This window comes from Triturus cristatus, chromosome 2_2, assembly GCF_964204655.1.
Source record: "Triturus cristatus chromosome 2_2, aTriCri1.1, whole genome shotgun sequence".
In the NCBI taxonomy this organism is placed as follows: Eukaryota; Metazoa; Chordata; class Amphibia; order Caudata; family Salamandridae; genus Triturus; species Triturus cristatus.
In genome coordinates this window covers 432,568,429-432,588,392 of record NC_140582.1, presented here as the reverse complement: position 1 = coordinate 432,588,392, position 19,964 = coordinate 432,568,429, and the positions used below count along the sequence as shown (strand labels likewise).

General features: G+C 43.3%; 1 protein-coding gene across 1 annotated transcript in view; it reads right to left on the bottom strand.

Moving 5' to 3' along the window:
- The window catches only part of PGRMC2 (progesterone receptor membrane component 2), a 98,514-nt gene that overhangs the window by 12,187 nt on the left and 66,363 nt on the right, over nt 1-19,964 (bottom strand). Inside the window, exon 2 of the mRNA XM_085641527.1 lies at nt 11,590-11,745. Within this exon, the coding sequence (XP_085497653.1) occupies nt 11,590-11,745 (156 nt within the window). The remainder of the gene's footprint in view (nt 1-11,589; nt 11,746-19,964) is intronic.

Below are 19,964 nucleotides of genomic sequence, written 5' to 3'. Positions count from 1 at the left end.
AGTATTTACTTGTCCATGGGGCAGGTTGCTTCATAAATCTACTGGTCTTGTAACAAAATCCACTTGCCCCTTTAGTGCCATGTAGTGCAGCGACAAATTATGGCAGCAATCTCATTATATAAGAACCCTGCTATAGCCTCGAGTGATCGAGGGCGAGTCAAGAACCGAAGCTCAGACTGATGAGAAACAAAGTTCCGCAGTTCTGATTTTAACAGCCAAAGGGCTGGTGCACAAATACCCAAGACACTTACATGATGGAGGTGCAGGTATGCTGTTACACAGCATCTCGAGGGTGCTGATTTAAAGATATCGCTGGTACACATTAGCGTTTGCAGAGAGACCAGTCGACCCAAGCCCTGATGAAGTTGCCGGTAAAGTAATATGGCAACGAAACATGTCGGTTTTTAAATGAGCAGCGACACAGCTGAGAATAAAGCACCATATAGCCAGTGTAGTGCTGCTCGGTTTTATTCCTGAGTGACTTGAGTCCTGATCAGGCTCAACTCACCGAATCTGGGTCGACACTTCCTGTTTTTGTAGATTAGCACACATCACTGCAACACATAGGTTGCTCGATAGATAGGAGTCATTAGGACGATCACGAAGAGTTTGAGCGCAGTACATTACACATTTCTGTTCCACCTTTACTGTTTCTGTTTGGGCGGCAGCGACCGATGATGACAACAGGAGGTAGTAGGCGAGTACCAGTCTACACATACCTCGTTGGGGCTGCTTCCGTGAGGCGCTGTCGTCCTATCACACCTTTTTTACCTTTTTCACTTTTCTTGAACACGAACTAATCACCAGGAGGGTTTTTACAGCACCATTGGACACAATGTTCTTAAGACACATGTGGTAAATACATCAGTGACTGAGAGTTAGGCAGGTACTACAGAGATTGAGCACCTGCACACTACACAAGAATTTTTATAAACTTGTTCATAGGGTAGGTCTTGTTGTATTTCAGGATCCAAGGAAGCCACAATCCACAGTTACAAAGCCCTCCACATTTCAGTTATAGCAATGAATCAAGGCTCCGACTGATGTGAGCGAGTCCACTACAGCCCTAGGCTAATTGATCTAATTGGACCATCCCATGCAAGACATTGGTTTTGTCCAATCTCACCTGCAATGGAGAACCAGCAAAAGAAGTCTATACATGAGGCTCCTGGGAAAACACTCTTGGATCTATTCAAGCAAGGACCCAGCTGTTCCTAACGAAGATTTACACAGAATCCACTAGACAGGCCTCCCTGCACAGGATGGTTTCGCTCATGCACGCATATCCTCCCTTTCACCCAATCACCCAACTTACCCACATTATTCTCACTCCACCAAAGATTGGTCTAGGCAGCACTTGAAATGGTCACCCAGAATCCCGGAGGACTCCCTAGAAGACGTCGGCTATGAAGGCACCTCAAGTAACATCCAGTTGAAGAAACTGGAAACTTTGAGCATATTCCACTGAATTTAGGTGGTATTAACACATTAAAAGAGCAGAATTGTTTCCAGAGACTTAAGAAGATCATGTGCTTAAGAAGGAGCTCTTGCACATTGAGGCAGATGGCGCAACTCAAAGCAATATATCATTTTTTACATATGTGAGCACCTCAAGTGAAAGAGCAGGTATTAGGTCCCGTCTACACAGTGGCAGAAATCCAAATACAGCTATGAGATTCGCTCGCATAGTCCACCAAAACAGTAGTGTGGAAAGAATGAATCTTGCAGCTTGGATGGCTGAGAAAGAGTTCTACTGACCCTCTTCTTCCATTGTTGAAGGCACAGGACGAGATCTTTTTCATAAAACCAATGCAGGTTAGCAGAGAATGGACGGCTATTGTTCTAATATTCCCCACAGCATACAAAGGTGATGAAGAAACCATAAACCAAAGGACAGGAAAATCCTGGCCGCCAAAAGGAGCCAAGGATGCCAGTGAATATTCACAGCTGCCAAGTAGAGAGAATGGATTTAGATCAGAAAGCTAACAGTACTACAATACTAGATCTGGGTGCAAGCCGTGGCATAAAGAAAGGGGAACTCAAAGTGTTTAATAATATAAATGAAGAGCAAATATGTGCTCCTGTCCTGAACTTGACAGTACCTTGGAAATACCATGAGTTTGAAGAAGAGAATGTAGCAGGACTTCATAGATGTTTAATCCCTTATTTTCATCATCAGTTTTCCTCACATTTTATAACCTATGAAGCAGGATAGCAAGCAAAACAGGAGGTAGAACTATTTTGAAACTGCACACTTTGGAATTTTTTGATGAGCCTGTGCAACTGCCACTACAGTAGTCATCTCCACATCCTGTAAAAAAGGTGTCTGCTACAAGCAGCTGTAGGGGCTGATCACCGATTTACATTCCTTAGAAAATTCAGTTACACAATTTAAAGGAATTACAAAACCCATTGAGGGAAAGCCACTAGATGATGTTCACAGTGTCCTTATAAGGTTCTATAAACCACTGCAGCACAGCCTTAGTCACCCCTTGCACCCAATTTTTGCCTAATGCTACAAAGTCAATCTATACTTTCCTATTTTCAGGACAGCTGTGTCGAGATGCAGTACTAGGATACGGTTTTCCTTCAAAGTACTTGTACACTACGCTGAAAGAAAGACAATAGTTCTATTGCATTCATTATTTTACCTAAGAACTCCAACAATAGGTCTAGGATAAAAATTAAAAGCAGTAGACAACTTTCGGGAAAAGAAAACTCACCCATCTTTACTTAAAACATTTTTATGGTAAAAACTGTTAATTCTTCAACTCAAGGCGTGTGGCCATCAATTGGGATACAGAAGGCAAGGATGATCAGAGACAGCAAAGACGTCTAAAACAATAAGCATGGAATACTACTTGCACATGACTGAAATCAGAAGAAGAGGACAGTAGATGTTTACCCTTTAGCTGAGATAGCTGCATCCAATGCAGGCACAGATAGGGCAACAGAGCATTCCGCCACGGGAAAACAGACCATCGGGATTAAAAGAAGAGTAGAGCTTGAAAGAAAGGGAACCCTGGTTCTGAACCACAAGATGTATACATTTATTACAAGCTTTCTCCTACAAAGTGGTCAAGAACGGCCGATTGGTAGGCTTTCATCATACGATTCCTGATCAGCTAGCCCTCTTTAGTCTCACTAACTGGTATAGGTAAATCCAGATGTAATCCCTAACACTCCTTGTGTCTCGCATTACCAACACTAAAATGAAGCTAAAAACATTTATTCTACTGCACTGTAATTGAATTTCTATAGTGCTACAGACCCCATTGAGAGTCGCTGAAGAGCAAATGCTGTGCGCCTATCTGGGAAAGCCATTTGGTGTTGTGTGTGAAGGACCTGGGTGATGCTCTTTTTTTATCAGGGCTGCATGATTTGCAGTGCTATGGAAGAAGGAAGACAAAGAGCCTGTTGAATTACATTAGCTGGATGACATTCCCGTGACTAGCACTATCGTCAGAGCTTAGACCAAGACAGCACAACACAAAAAACATAAAATAGTACATCAACTAACTGCCCATCACCACAACACTGGTTAACAAGAAAAACTGAATAAAATGTAAGTAACAAAAATAAAATACAAATGCTAAGACATTACAACCTAACATAACCGAACACAAATAACTTTGATGCCGTTTGATGAATCTGCACATAAACCTCCCCCCCCCCCCCCCCCCCTCCCCCACAACGGTAATCCAATTGGTCTCCTTCATGGAAGGTTTTGTACTGATAGCCAAGAAGATGGGGTCAAGCAAAAAAAGGGGCGCTCCCAAAAGTGCGATTTCCCATTTTAATCCACCTTGATATACCATACAGAAACAATGACTTAACAGAATCACACAAAACTTGTCAGAAAGTCAAAACTTTACTCATAAAGTGTGCTTTTTGTAATCTGTGTTAATCTGGTCAGCCGTTTCAGAAATTAGCAATTAAAATGGGGATTGGGTTGGGCATTAAAGGGTTAACCCTCAGAAAGAGTCTGATATATTTAGATGGCTGGTCCCACAGTACCAAACTTAAAATAAATACTCAAAGATTTTTCTTCTGTCAGCCATGTCAGTACTGGTTTCAGTTGGTCGCCCAACCTATATTGCTCATGGTTGAAGGCCACACGTAGTAGGTGGTTTCTGTCCAATTACTGCTCCATTGGGGGGGATTGTCTGCTATGTTTGTGTGGGGGGGGGGGGGGGGGGGGGGGACAGTGTCAGGTCCTGTGACACACAGCCATTTATTTCACTGGGATTAGCCCATGGCTGGCCAACCACCGCAGTGGCTTTAGAAAAAGAACCTCGCTGCAAATCACACCCTGCGGTCAACCTCTGCTGCGCATGGCCTTCGGAACTGGCTCTGACTTAGGGCATGGCACCTCCAGGACCCAACCCACCCCTCCATAGAAAAACAACTGGAACGGGTACCAAAAAGGCCAATGGCAGTGCGCAACAGGGTTGGATGCCCCACAGCAGTTTTGAAGCAAGACTTGGACATAGGCAAATTCTTATGCAATAAACATCACAGGGATTGGACCTAAAAAGCTACACCTACTGAAGGCAAGCATAACAGCTTATATTTATCCATATATTACAACTTTCCAGAAGTGCTGTATTCTACTGTACACATAAAACGTTGGATAAGTGTTAAAGCATCATTTTAATCCTAGATATGCTTTACAAAATGCACATACTCTTGCAGTGTAGTGCAAGGTTATCTGCAGAAGTGCAGGGCAGAGGAAAGCCAGACACGGTCGGTACAGTTGGGGGGGGGGGGGGTAATATGTAGATTTCTTTCTTTGTGACTTTGACAAAACAGTACAACGATGAGCCAAAGAATATTCAATTTTTCCTTTAAAATGTTACAACATACTTTAGTTTTTAGACACAGACATTACCACTTTTTTTTTTTACATTTTAGGTGGTTTTGAACAAGAACCTTCGCCGATTTGTAAAAGATTTGTTTTTTGTCCTGCACTTTCAATTTTGGGGGTAGAGGGGGTTTTCAATTAATAATAAGAAAAAAAAAGGCTATCAAAACTTGGATCCACATAAAACTCTTTCCCTGATGCAGAAATAAGTTTACAGCACTAGGTGCAGTACAATCCAATATTCGCACACTCACATTCTCTTGAGTGGCTAGGACTTACGAGTAGGTTTCAGAAAGGGGAGAGTAGCAGAAGCAATTAATGTGCCTTTATTGTCCTGTGGTCTTCTCTTTGCAGCATGCAGATGACTGCTGTGTTATGCATTCAATTCAAGAGCTTCATCATTCCAGAAGTATCAAAAGAGTACTTCTTACTGGTACCCATTCTGAACTCCTTCTGGCACACATTACATCAACAGTTTCGCAGGCACCTTCTATTATCCAGGAAGAATAGGAAAACACTGCTAAACATTGGACTCCAGATAGGATCGGAGCTGCTGGGCAACCAAATTAAGTGATAATGCATAACTAGTGTTGGGGAGAATCACACATAATCTTGCAACAGGAGGCGGCAGCCACATTGGAGACAGTATAAAGGGGAGCCTGAAGGCCCTTTCAGTCAGTCGTCCCTCTTTAGAGACTCATGTCTATTCTCAAAACTTCAGACAGTAAGTCCATCCTTGGTATAGTTGAAAGATCAACTGTAGGTAACAATACAGTGCCCTCTGCATGACCGTTCCTGCTTTGGTTTGTGATGTAATAGCAAACATATGTACTGTAGATTGCGAGAACATCGCTGTAGTACTAGCACACAACACATTTGAGGCTGGCAGGCCTCTCCTTGTAGATGGATCATTATCCAGTCCTAGGTCTTCAAATTAATCACCATTGTCAAAGTCTCAACTCACTAATCAAAGTAGTCAGACTACAAGTCCCAGAAAGTACAAATGTGTTCAGTAAAAATTAAAGCACTAGAAAGAACACGGATTTTGCATGGAAAGCAATCTTGCACATTTGGTTAAATTGTACTCTGGGTCCAATAACTTTAGCAAATTGCATTTTATTCAAGAACATGCATTTAGCAGTTATACATATAAACTGCATATTTGTGTGTGCGTCCTGTCAAAGGAATTAGATTTCCTATGCTGTGACATAATGCAACATGTATAAAAACTCACCACAATCTAAATTATTTCACTATGTTTAGCTTCCATTTTCATTACCCTATGTCCCTCAATACCGGAAGGGCACAATAACAATTAGTTTTAGCCGTTTTACAACTAATGAGTCCCTCTGATCTTCTCAAAAATCATAAGGTCAAACAATAAGAGCCCATGATAACACAATAAATGGCCAGCCCTAAATTGGTTGTTTTAAGAGGGGACTTGAACACCACCAATGAGAACAGCAGATGATACTAACATGGTGCAATAGCTCACTCGATGTATTCCTCTTACACTTCTATCTTGCCGAACAGACAGTGATGCTCTTTCTGAGGGAGAGAGAAGCCTGCTCATCCTGTTTGTGTCTGCTTCCACTAATAGGCATGTGCCACTCCTCATGTTAAGGCATAATTTGGTTCCATGATCTCAGCAGCAGTTGCGCTTTTAAGCAAATAAATTCATTTTTCTTGAGCAAAGCACTTTTTCTTCTTTCTGCCATGCAAGACTAAAGTTCTCTCACTGCCTCTGAGCTCTGATATTGACATATGAACAGCTGTGTTTAAAGTGTCTTTCTGAGTAAGGGTATGAGAACTTCCTGGTCAACCATGACCAATTAAGAAGTCCCAGAGCCTGTATGCACACCGCAATAGTTCTCACCCCTGTTCCACACACTCTGCCCTAAGCCCTGGCTTAGCTCTCTGAGGGTTATCTTTGGTTTACCAATCCCTTCCTCGCCAACAACTAGATTCCAATCCTAAGGTATACAAGGTATATAACCTTAGCGCCTAAGCAAAGGGTGTAGAAGTTAAGGGTTGCTTCCCTGTTTAGCATGAAAGAAATTGGGTTATTGGTTGAGGGAGGGCAGCAACCACAATTTGTGTCGGGTGAAACACAACACAAGCAATCCCCAAATTAAACCAGGCTGGTAGCTTGGCACAAAGCAGTTATGCCTAACTTAGAGGCAATGTGCAAAGTATTTATGCAGCACCCCAAACAGTAATATAATCAAAACACAATAAAGGAAAAATCCCACACCACTTTAGAAAACAGTAGTGTAAATGTTATACATTGTTTAAGACAAAAACTACAAATATCCCGTTAGTAGAAATGGAGATATGCAAATTTAAAGATTTAAGTTAAATTAGTGCCTAGAAACACAAAGCGCTAACTGTGATTATCTGGTTGTGCCGGACCAGTACAAAGTCACAAATTCTGGCCAAACATGGGCTGGATACATAGGCCAAGCAAGCCTACTACATAAAGTACCCTGAATCCTGGCTGCGGAGCGTTTCGAGATACCGCTATGAGAAAGCGTTGCACAGCAGTGTTTTTGAAGAAGCTGCAGGGCTGCGATGTCGGGAATACAGTCAACAGGGGCTGGCAATGTGAAATCTGGCGCAGAGTGCGTCGTGAAGGGGTGGTTCAAAAGAGCTGCGGGGTTCTGCATCATGGATGCGCATGCGGGTTCCAATGCAGTGCTGTGAGGAGATGTATCACACTGCTTTAGTTCTGCTTGGACCACAGTCGGATTGGCAAAGCACCTTTAGGCCCACTTTCAAAAGTAAAGGAATGGGGTGGCACCACTGGAGGGGCAAGACTCGCAGCAGTCCAGGTTCTCGGTTTGAGGTGGTTGGAGACTTTTCTGTGCCTAAGGTTCTCATCAGGAGACCAGCCAACCAGCCCTTGGAGGCCCTGGGTTCAAGAAGAAGGTCCAGTCCTTTTCGAGCAGGGCAGCAGAGCAGAGTAGCACAGCAGTCTGAGTATTCCACAGGTCACCTGAAGAATTGGGTATGAGGGTTCAATATTTATACTTGGTGCCAGCTTTGAAGTGGGAGACTGTTCTGGAGGTTTCCACCCCCAGAGGTGCTTTGAATTTGCTGCCTCTCTGCCCTGGCCCAAGAGTGTCAAACTATTTGTGTGGGTGCTCAGGTAGAGGCTTTGTGATGTGACAGCTAACCCCCCCCCCCCAATTAACAAGCATTGGCATAGCCAATAGGTCTCGCTTTTGGGACATTATAAGTATTTAGTTTTGCAGCACAATATCCTTGGTGCAACAACATCAACTGTTGCATGGCTCAACACTTATAAGGTCCCAAAAGCGAGACCTATTGGCTATGCATTGATGGTAATGAATCACATCAATGGGGCATCACAGTTCTTTAGCTGATGGTAAGGTGACTTCATGTTAGATTGTATTTGAACGTTGCCCCAATTTAGGCTATCAATATGCATTCCATAACCCAAGTGGTAGTGAGTCACTAGTGGGCAGGGTGACAAGAGGGCGGTAGTATTACTAATATCCATGTGGCGACTGTGGTTCATGCAGCAATAATGGAATTGTTATTCATGCGTTGCCATCTGTGGCAGCTCGCACAGAGATAGCATGCAACAGCTTGCTAATAATAAGAGGTGGAAGCAATCTCACGTCGGTATGCCTGTACAAGTCAGAGATTAAAATAAATGGTCTAAATCTGGCACGAGCAGTACAAGAGACCGGACTGTCTATTAAAAACATGCTACATGTGTGATCGTTTCGGAGTGCCTCTGGGCTTCTAATAAACAGAATGGTGCTGTAAGTATTGAAAAGGATTAGTGCAATAATAAACGCGAAAATGAATAGGGTTCGCTAATATTCATGGTGTTTTTTTTTTTTTTTTTTAAAAGGACGGCAAGTGTTGAAAGATATTTCAGTGCATCCAAGTGTAAAACTCTTCAGTGCAATCTGAGAAAGTGAATAATGTACAAAGCGTGGACTGGCGAAGGGAATGAAATTATTAACGGTGCTTTTAAAACACATGAATGTTGAAAGATATTTTAGTAGATTGGGAAAGAGAAAGTAATTGAGAAGAAAGCGGGGACTGGATTGAAAAATGTAATGTATTCATGTGCTGTAAGGGATGGCCACATCTTACCTCTATGGCGCTGCTATGAAACTGAGAAGCATGCGCCTGGAGCGGGAGATGAAATAAATAGGATTCAGCTGATCAGCAACGTGCAGCTGCGGGTGCTTAGTTGTAAATGCCTGCAGGCAAATGGTAAATTGGACCCGGCTGGAGACAGGGCGCAAATGCTTGGATTTCATTCAGCAGTGACATGCATGCGGGGGAGCTTCATAAAATGACAAGATGGAGTATAGTCACTATTCCTGTTACAGCTCCACCTGGGGAGCAGTACTATGAATTTGGCACTTTCACATGGACAAACAATCAAAATGTTGGTCAGCCACAGACGTGAGGTGAGAGGAACCTGCAGAGATGGTAGCCCTCAGGGGAGGTAGGGAGAGGCGGTGAGATGCAAGGTGCTCGTGAAAAACAAAGGAGGTTCATTGTAGAAGCAGCAACAGATGCTTGGCCGCGCGCGAAAGTGAAAGCAGCACGGCGGGGGAGGGGCGCGAAAGATCAGACGCGCTCTGTGGTAATCACGCGAGTGGTGCGCGCGCAACAGTGATCGCGCTGGAACAGAGGCAGATGGCGGCTGCGCGCGTGCACGCTCGCATGAACGCAAGCGCTAGGCCGGCTGTGGCAGCACTTTGAAAACCTGTATACTAAATGTCTCTCCAGCAGCGCATGAGCTGGCTCAGGCGAGACCTACAAAGCCTCTGAAGCTGCTTTAAAGCAAAACCTTAAAAGGAACTTGGAAAAAGGGAGGTGAAACAAAATTCTAGGGTATAACATTAGCACATTATAAAGCTACTTCTGCAATGGCTCTGCACTGTATGCAATAAGTGATTCTAAGCAGTGAATACATCTTTTCTCCATTAATTAGAATTTTATCATTGCGAAAATAAAACATTTTTATTACTTTCCATAAACAGACTACATGCTGAACAAACCGTTAAAACAGCAAAAATAAGACATGTACCTTCCTGCTAACACATTTTGCCCATTTGTCTCACTGTCTGGGAGCAGTACGCAAAGACCAAATGCCAACTACACCTAGTCATGTGACCCAGGATAGAGGCACCAAATGGTTGGGACAAGAAAATTCCAACTTTCTAAAAGTGGCATTTTACGAATTGGGAATATCATTAAAGAGGGTTTTAAATCATAGTTCTTTGGACAACAAATTCAATATTTCTACTTGCTCACAATTGAAAGTTATCACTTATTTTAGAGTGTTTTAGAGTGTTTCACTACCAGGGTCCACCTTTTTTAATACACTGCACTATGCCCATTGGGCTGTTTAGGGCCTACCCTAGGGGTGACATATGTATTAAAAAGGAAGGTATAGGCCTGACAAAAGGTTAATTTTGCCAGGTAGAAATGGCCACACACAGGCTGCACGGCAAGCCTGACGCATATTTAAAAGGCTACTTCAGTGGGTGGCATAATAAAGGCTGCAGACCCACTAGTAGCATTTAATTTACAGGTCCCGGGTACATGTAATACCATGTACCACTGTACTAGAGACCTACAAGTTAGCTAAATGTGCCAATTGGGCATAAGCCAATGTTAATATGTTTTAGGGATAGAACACACTAGCTCTTGTTAGCATAGGTAAATTGCACAGAGTCTCAAGTCCAACAAAAATGAGCTCAGGAAAAAACAGGGGAGTACAGCAAACTGTTTAAGGGGGGGGGGGGGGGGTAGGGAGGGAGACTACCCTAAGGCTGACAGGTCTAACATGCACATTTAGGGCCTAGAACCAGAAAATCAAATTCTACCCAGATGTGTGCCATCTTATCACTTACTCTCTCGGAACCGGTTCACTTAAACCAATTAATACTTTGCTGGGTAAGTCACAGATCATTTAACAGTTTCTCTGGCTCACTTAACTGGTCCTCATGGGATCTGTTAGCTTAGCATTGCATGAGAGAATAGGATTCAGTCACTCCTGGATTGACTTCATACAATATTTCTAAAGTACCACTACTGACATATTGCAGGTAGGTACTTGCATAAACATTACACCAGCACATACACAATCACCTGGATGCCTTCCTGTATGACAGAATTCATAACCTTCACGACAAATGGCATGACATATTGCAAGACACTTGGGACAACTTTAAAACAGACTGCATGCCACGCTGCTCAACAACCGAGTGATAAAGACCATGAGAAACTGTAGCTCAGTATGCAGGAAAATGTCTAATAGTGCAAGTAGATCACTGACTAAAGTGCCACCTTTCCACAAGCACTACCGTGCCTTGTCATGGGTAGGAATACATATTTAAATGCAGTCAGAAGACACATAGTACATTGATGTCCCTTTTGCATACATTTCCAATCAATGTGGCTTGCATCTCAGAAGCTGCTTTAAAGCCAAACCTTAAAAGGAACTTGGAAAAAAAGAGATTAGACAAAATGCTTGGCACAACATTAGCACATTCTAAAGCTACTTCTGCAGTTGCTCTGCACTGTATGCAACAAGTGATTCTAAGCACGGATAAATCTTTTCTTCAGTTAAAACAATGTTATCATTGCGAAAATAAAACATTGATTACTTTTCATAAACAGACTAGATGCTGAACAAACGGTTAAAATAGCAAAAATAAGACATGTACCTTTAAACTGCATTTCCCATTCTCGAACACTTTCCATCTGCACAGCATTTAAATCGGACAGGTCGTCATACTCATCACGGAGCGCCTCTTTCTCCAGACAAAATGTTGCTAAACCCCTGGATGCATCTCTGCCGCCGAATATTCCATATGGGCCCTCTTAAAATAAATAATACAAGCTAATTACAATCAGATAACAGCAACCCACTGTCCCATTAAATAAATACGTTTCTGGTGCTTTGTTTATGGGACTAACTACAACACTAGAGAAATGCAATCCCAAATGTTTAAAGCCATCTTTAAAAGTAGGGCAGCAAACTACATTGCTACTTGGGGTGGGCGAAACTCGCGAGTTTTACTCAGCGTAATTCCACAGTTACCTAAAAACTCTGAGATACCACAGAGGTCCACAAGCAGCCGAATTCCAGTCCGTTGCGCTGATTTTTAGCACCGGGAGCTTGTCTCATGCTGTAAAATCAGTGTGAACGGCACCACACGGTGCGCCAGAGGGCACTGCTTCTTTCTGCTGCTAGAGTAGATTTTCTACTGGAGCGGCAGCTTTTGCAACGCAATCGGTAACCTTCTCAACACGAGCAGTCGGGACCTGTCTCGACAAACTGTATTGAGAAATCTCGCCGGGAGGCGGCTTAGAACCAGTTTTTACCTCGCTCGCGCTCATCAACTTGACATTGGCGAGAAACACTGCCTCACAGTGGTTGGCTGAGTTTTTGCCAAACTCTGCACACTTGGATCACTGAGTGGGCAAAACTATGAACTCTGCTGGCCGAGCAGTTTACCGCCCACCCCTAATTGCTACTCCATGTGCAGCATGGTATGGAGAGAACACATGGTTAGCGCAGATAGACCGAAACAATAGCATTAGATTTACAGCACTCAATCTCTTGCCAATATATCTCCTAGTCCAAAATTCAATTAGCTCCTTTAGCCAGCAGTGAAGACATCAATAAGGAAAAAAAAATAAAAAAAATAAAAAATATCAATAAGATGGAGACGGGAAGATACAACAGAAATATGTTTTTAGTCAATGAAGTGACAGTCTGAAAAAATGTCATTTTTTATATATGGTAAAATGTCAGTCTGCCTGGTTGACATTCTGATACCTACCTCCCCTTCCACCCAAGTTCACTCTTCAAGAACTTCAAAACTTCCATAACTACTAAAGCAATCGAAGTACAGAAGTGAAGAAGCAGGCAAGTAACAATTTAACAAGAATCCACCTCCCTCAAACTTTTAACAAGATTCCGAACCAGGAAATAAGATAAGGGAAGTGACCGGACTCAACCGTGGAGCGATTACATCAAAATACTTAAATACGTTCATGCATGCCATGAGTGAGGCATGTGTGTTCCTTATGCCCAAGTTTGAGAAGTCCAAAGAGGAATACTCCTCATGCAGAAACAGAGCCCTTCTGAAAAAAAAAAGAAAAAAATGCTTAAACTTCTGAAAATATGCGCCTCCCAGCTCGATTCATTCAGATCAAGATGGCTTCATAAAACACAGGGAGGGGAGCCACAATATTAAGACAGTTGGCACGCCTGGTAGGGAGGGTGTTGTGTAGAAGATGATCCTGGCAAGATCATCCCTGGATTCACTACCATTCGATCTGGTGAGCTGGAGGGCTTTTGAAGCAGTCTCTCAAAAAATTGACCAGATGAAAAACTAAATTTCTACAGGTGATAAGTGCCTTTCTGCATCCATCAAAGTTAATGGGCCAAGATTCCCAAATACAACACGAAAACACGGATTACATATATTTATTTTTTGGAGCCTAAGTGACTTATACCAATGCGCAGGTTGTTCCACTTCGCTGAAGTGTTACTCTACCTGACAGACTCAGAAGGGTACACCACACAAAGGTCTCCACTGATACTCTATTTTACCCAGGTACAGCACTTGGGATTTCCCCCTTCTAGGGCTTAGAGCACTTCAATTGTTCTGAGAAGGTTTTTGGGGCTTGTGGAGCCCAAATCAGGAACTCAGTGGAAGGGCCCTCTCTTCTCTCCTAATTTGTGTAATGGAACACATTTCTGCTGTATTGGCGCAAGGATTGGTATGCATCACTGTTCATTGACCACCTCTTCTCTACAAATCACCTGTAACTGTATGGTGTCTTTTGGGGGGTGGGGGGGGGGGGGAGTGGGGAGGAGGGGAAGTGTCTTAAAGTTATTTTATGACTGAGCATCACTGAAAATTGATTTACCTCAATTGTTCATACCTTGCTTTGTATTCTGAATTAAAAAAGCAATAAGAAAAATCTGACAAAAAGAGAAAGACTGTATTATATTTCATATGAAAGGATCTCCACAACTTTGATCTGTTAGTGGCACATTTTTAATAGGTACAATATGGATTATGCGAAAAATACAGAAAATCTAAATATATGCAGACATTAAGGGAGCTGCAGAACTGCACTGTTCAAGTGGTCCGATTTACAAGATATTAACATTTTCTTGTATAAGCTGTCAAGTTAGCTAGCACACAGGGGTTTGAGAGCCTAGTGAAGATATTTATACGCTATAAGCGGTTAACATGGAAATATTTGGAGTTCTGTACTAACTGTGATACAGTCACAAATGAACACTGTGTGGATGGGATTCCTCTAAATTCGAGGATGAGGCCACAGTTGGTGAGGAGAACAAAAAGGGGTGAATCGTTCCACAATATGGAGCAGTTTGCAACTACTGCGACTACCTATTTTCTCTTAATTAAAGCTACTTCAATGACATGCTTGCTTCTAACTACTATCAAGTTATTGTTACATTAGACTACGACTCTACACTTGGACAACTTTGACAAGTGTTTATTTGGCCAGTACAGCAACTGTGCTTCAACATATTCTGGGACTGCAACCAAATTCTCCATGTCTTCCAGTGACAACTGCTTAAGAAACTATATGTGCTTAACAATGAGGTCGCGTTTGACAAATTGGGTTTTTAGTTGAGGGGTAAGTATCCACTTCAAGTAATAATTACAATCCTTGTAAGAGGGAATCATTAAAGTCACTAAATCAACCGGTGCTCAATCCCTTGCTATCTATGACACAGAGCAGATAGGCTGTGCTTAGTGGCAATGTCCAAAGTATTTATGCAGTACTCAACAGCAAAAAAGTCACAACGCAACACAAGAAAAATAACAAACCAATTAAAAGAAATTAGACCACATTTTAATAAGTACAACTACATCAACATAGTACACAAATGGATATCTCCAGATCCCCCTCCCCCCGTAGTGGAACAGAAAGGGGATCTGGACTGGTGTGATAAGCAGGAGGAACCGATGATCTACATGGCCTGGGTTTGCCCCCAGGAGCACAACAGGATCTTGGGGAAACAGTTGGACTAGCACGCGCTGGATCTTATGTAACAGATTGCATGATGAAGAGATTAAGTCTGAGTGATGCCGATATTTCTCGTCTTCACCTGGTGAAGATTTCTACATTTGGACTAAGTCACCTTTTTGACGCTCCGTGTCTCCCAGCGCGGCAAGGCAGCAGTCTGTAGAGGAGGGCTCCAAGATGCCAGAAACCTTCTACACGAGATCCCCGTGAATGGGAATTGCTGCTGCTGAGAAGAACATAGTTGGAGCAACCTGTATCTTTGCCCAACAGCAATGCACATTAATCAGTTTGGCTTGTCAGGTTGAACCAGGTCCCTGAGCGGTTCTCAAAACAAAAAGTTGGCAAAGGTTTCAAGAAACTTTAGAGGTTCACTTTGACACCAGCCAGTGGTCCATGACCTTGGAGACAGCACTTCAAGGTCAAAACTCCCTACAACAGAGGCCGGAAGTAGGGCCCAGGGCAAGTACAGTAGGAATTGCTTAACTCTGAATATATGAAAAATTCACTTTAAACTGGTTTTGTTCTTGTAGCCCAAACAGGAATGCTGATTTTATGACCTTTGGAGTCCACTTCTTTGTCCGGAGTATAAGAGGGGGAGCAGGTCCACCCTTTGAAGCTCTTCTTAGGTCACAGACAGCAGGTCCAGTCTTCCTCTTTTCTTCCAAAGGTCCAGAAGTGATATGACAAGGGTACTGTGGGTGCCACATTCATACCTAGTGTCAGCCTGTGGGTGGCGGAAACTCCTGGCCACTCCCTAACCAATGGGGAAAATGTTTTACGGGGGTTGTGGGGGGCGGGACTACCCACTTTTACAGCACTCCATGTGCGTTTTACTGCAAACAATCCACAGCACACATCACTGCCCAAAATCAAAATAAAAACATTTCCTCCCCTCCGCAGAGCTCCAGTACAAACCTTAGAGGTATGGCCAGGGAAATGAGCAACTCTGTAGTTACTCAAAACTGGTTCTGAGGGCAGCTCCCCTCCTTTGGGCCTGGTGCCTGACTGGCTAAGTGGACAAAGGAAGGGGTGGGCCCAGATGTTAGCTACATCTGCCTGTGAGACAGTAGGCCTCTTTGAAGCTAATCAAGTTCCTGGGCACAGCCTAGCAGATAAACTTACCATCTCCCCATACCCAAGCAGTTTGTCTCAGCTCTGGGAGCAAGTTCACACCTCATCAAGGAGCTATTCAGCCCATGGGTGACAGTTCGGAATCCTATGGAAGAGGGCTTTCTAGAGGCTTAAAAGGCTTAAATCAGGCAACTTTCCTAAAAAGAACCTATTTTAAAACAGGTATTACAAATCTATTTTTATTGGGGGGGGGGGGGGGTTCTATATAGCGCAATCAAAGTTTATAAAGTGCAGCTACTCACCCGTTAGGATCTCAAGGAGCTGGGGGGGGGGGGGGGGGGGGGGAAGGAGGGCAGGCTAGTGTGTGCCGGTGAGGTGGATTACAAAAGCCAAGTCTTCAGTTCTTTCGTGAAGCTGGGGAGGGAGGTGGTTTGTCTGATGTGGATGGGTAGGGCATTCCAGGCGGTGGCTGTGAGGTAGGAGAAGGAACGTCCTCCTGTTCTTGTTTTCCTGATGCGGGGTACTTTTGCGAGAAAGAGCTGGGCTGAGCGTAGGGCCCTGTGGGGTACGTGGAGGTTTAGTCGCTGGTTCAGGTAGGCTGGTACGGTGTTGTGGAGGGCTGTGTGTGCGTGGGCGAGGATCTTGAAAGTGATTCTTTTCTCTATGGGGAGCCAGTGCAGTGTACTTAGGTGTTGCGAAATGTGGCAGTGTCGGGGTAAGTCGAGGATCAGTCTGGCGGCGGCGTTCAGGATGTTTTGCAACTTGCGGGTGAGTTTTTGGTCGATTTTGGCGTAGAGTGCGTTGCCGTTGTCCAGTCTTCTGGTGATGAGGGGGTGTGTGACAGTCTTTCTATGTTCGAGGGGGATCTATTTGAAGGTCTTGCGGAAGAGGCAGAGGGTGCGGAAGCAGGTGGAGGTGACGGAGTGGATCTGATGGTTCATGCTGTGGTCGGGGTCCAGGATGATTCAGAGGTTGTGGGCGAAGCACGTTTTTGTCGGAGACCAGCCCCTATTGTAGGTCTCATGTACCGCCGTCGCCGGCTGACGTTTCTCGACCAGCGGGTGTGTACTGGAGGCCGCAGGCGGGGCAGCTAGTGAGGTTGCAGGCGGGGCAGCCCGTGAGGCTGCGGGCGGGGTGACCTGATACCCTCACTGTGTTTGTGAAATCTATTGTATTCAATACACCTTAAAAGGGACTGACATATCGCCTTTTCTTCTTATTGGTCGCTGGGCTTGATACTTTACTTTTTCTCCAATTTATTGGTTTTAGTCTGTTCACCCTTCTGTGGTTTACTTATCAGTTTTCAGAGGACCAAGTACTCATTCCCATCCACCAGTTTGAAGGCTGAACTTTTTTTCTTTTCATTAAGGCTGCACAGCATGCATTAAAGCGTGCTTGTGTTTTGTGGTTTCTTTCGTCCTATCTGTATGCATTTCGAATCAGCTTGTTACATTCTTGTCCTCCGATGCCTTCAAATAATGTTGTATTTTATTTGGACCATGCATTTATGCCTTTGAAAAACTTACCTCGTTCGGTTGACCACGCAATCAGTGGAATATTTTCGTAGCAGCATTATGCATCTTATGCGCGTTTTCTATCTTTTTTTTATTTTTATCTTGAATACCTTTGTATTAAATTAGCTTGTTCTTTATACCACGCATTCTGTGAAAAATTATCTTGGCAGCAGCACACATTTTATGTGTGTTTGAGATCTGAATATTTTTTACTTTAACTTTGCACCTTTTAATTTTTTACAATCGGCCCTATGGCTTCTTTCAAATAATTCTCAAGTTTTTGGGAACATTCATTTTGTGAATTTGCCCACAATCTGTGAAATATTTTCATGGTAGCAACATGCAATTTATGCATGTCTGCGGACTGTAAATTTTGGTTGCTTTAAACATTTTGCACTATGATGCCTCTGGATTAATTAGCTCGTTCCTAGTACCACGCAGTCTGTCAAAAATCGCTGTGGTACCAGCATGTATTTTATACCCGTTTTTGCTGCCTGCAGGTTTTTTTATTTAAATTTGACCCCTTCTTTAATTTGTGCCTCCGACACCTTTCAAATAATTAACTCGTTTTGGGGAACGTTTATTTTGTTAACTATGGTCTTGACAGGCGCACACATTTTATATGTATTTGCTGCCTGCACCTTTTTTGCTTTAACTTTGCACCTTTCTTTAATTTAGTACATTCGTGCCTACGACGCCTTTCAAAAAATATATCATTCTTGGCAACATTCATTTTGTGAATTTATTACATTAGGGCCTCGTACGCCTTTCTAATAATTTTCGTGTTTTTGGGAACAGTTAGAGAAATATTCTCATGGCAGGATTAAGCATTTTTTGGGAACATTTATTTTGTTTTTTACAAATATTTTCCTCCGATGCTTTTAAAGTACTTATCTAGTTCTTTACCACAACTTTTGTGAAAAATTGTTGGGGCAGCAGCACGCATTTTCAACGTGTGGGATGGGCAGTCTGTAAATTATGTTTTTTTTAAAAAAAAAAACATTTTCCACTCAGAGGGCTTTCAAATAATTTCACATTTTTGGGAACATTCATTTTGTGTTACCTCAGTTTCAACAACTTATAATGCACAACAATTCACTAAACTACAACTTACAACAACAAAAAGTATTATTGATCACATAGGCGAAACCTAATGCACTGACCAAGGCTGGTTTTCTTTTCTTTCAAAAACAGTTGGACAGAATGCAGAACAATGTCATACATTCACCCCAGTACAGAGATCTGGGCCTAAATCCATCGTTTTTTTGCTCACCATGCCGTTCCAGTTTGAACCCAGCCATATGCAAATCAGTCTTGACCCTGTGCCTCATGGGTACAGACCAGCCCGAACTGCAAAGCCAGGTCCTCCCTGGACTGGAAACAAGCATTCTAGGACCGGTTTTGGGGTTTCACCCCTCCTCAGCCAGGATAGCTTGATTCCAGTGGCATGGAGAGCACGGGACGCACATCTGGGCATACCCTTCCCACTCAGGGTGACAAATGCAAAAACAACAGTTGATGGCCAGAGTGCAGAACAATGTGCAACATTCCGTCCATCATCTTGTGTGTTTTGCTGTTCGCCCTATGTGGGAAGGGTATGCCCAGTGGGTCCCGTGCTCACGACGCCACTGGAGTCAAGCTATCCTGGCTGAAGAGGGGTGAAACCCCGAAACCGGTCCTAGGATGCTTGATTCCGGTCCAGGGAAGACATTTATTTATTTATAGAGCGCAACACTCATCCCAAGGGACATCACGGCGCTGAAACATAATTGAGTGCAGGCAGAGAAAGATTCCAGTTAACAGCTTAGTAACCAGGGAATAAGTGTGTTTTTAGTTTTTTCTGAACATTAGGTATTCTTCAGTCCGGTGTAGTTCTGGAGGGAGTTTTTTCCAAATGACCGCTGCTAATTTTGAAAACGATTGATCGCCCATCCTGGCTTTAGTCGTACGCTTGACTGATGCCAGTGCCTGACGGCAGGATCTCAGATTGCACAGAGGTACATGAAATTTTAATTTTCCATGTAGGATTTGAGGACCTGTTTTGTATAGCGTTCTATGTGCAAAGCACATGAGCTTAAAGTTGGCTCTTTCAGGTAGCCAGTGTAATTCCTTCATACAGAAGGAGGCTGAACTATATCTACTCTTGTTGCATATCAGTTTGGCAGCGGCATTTTGGAACACTTGTAGTCTGGTAAAAAGATAAGTCAGCCATGCCCACATACTATGCATTGCCATAGTCCAGCCTACTCACAAGAAGTGCCTGTGTCACTGTCTTCCTACAATTTAGAGAGATCCATGGAAAAAGTCTTCTAAGAAGTTTTAGTGTGGCAAAGCTTTTCCCACATAGTGATCGTATTTGATTCTGCATAGATAAAGCATCATCGAAAATGAAGCCCAAATTCTTGGCAGCCTGCCTAGGTTCAGGAGCGGGTCCC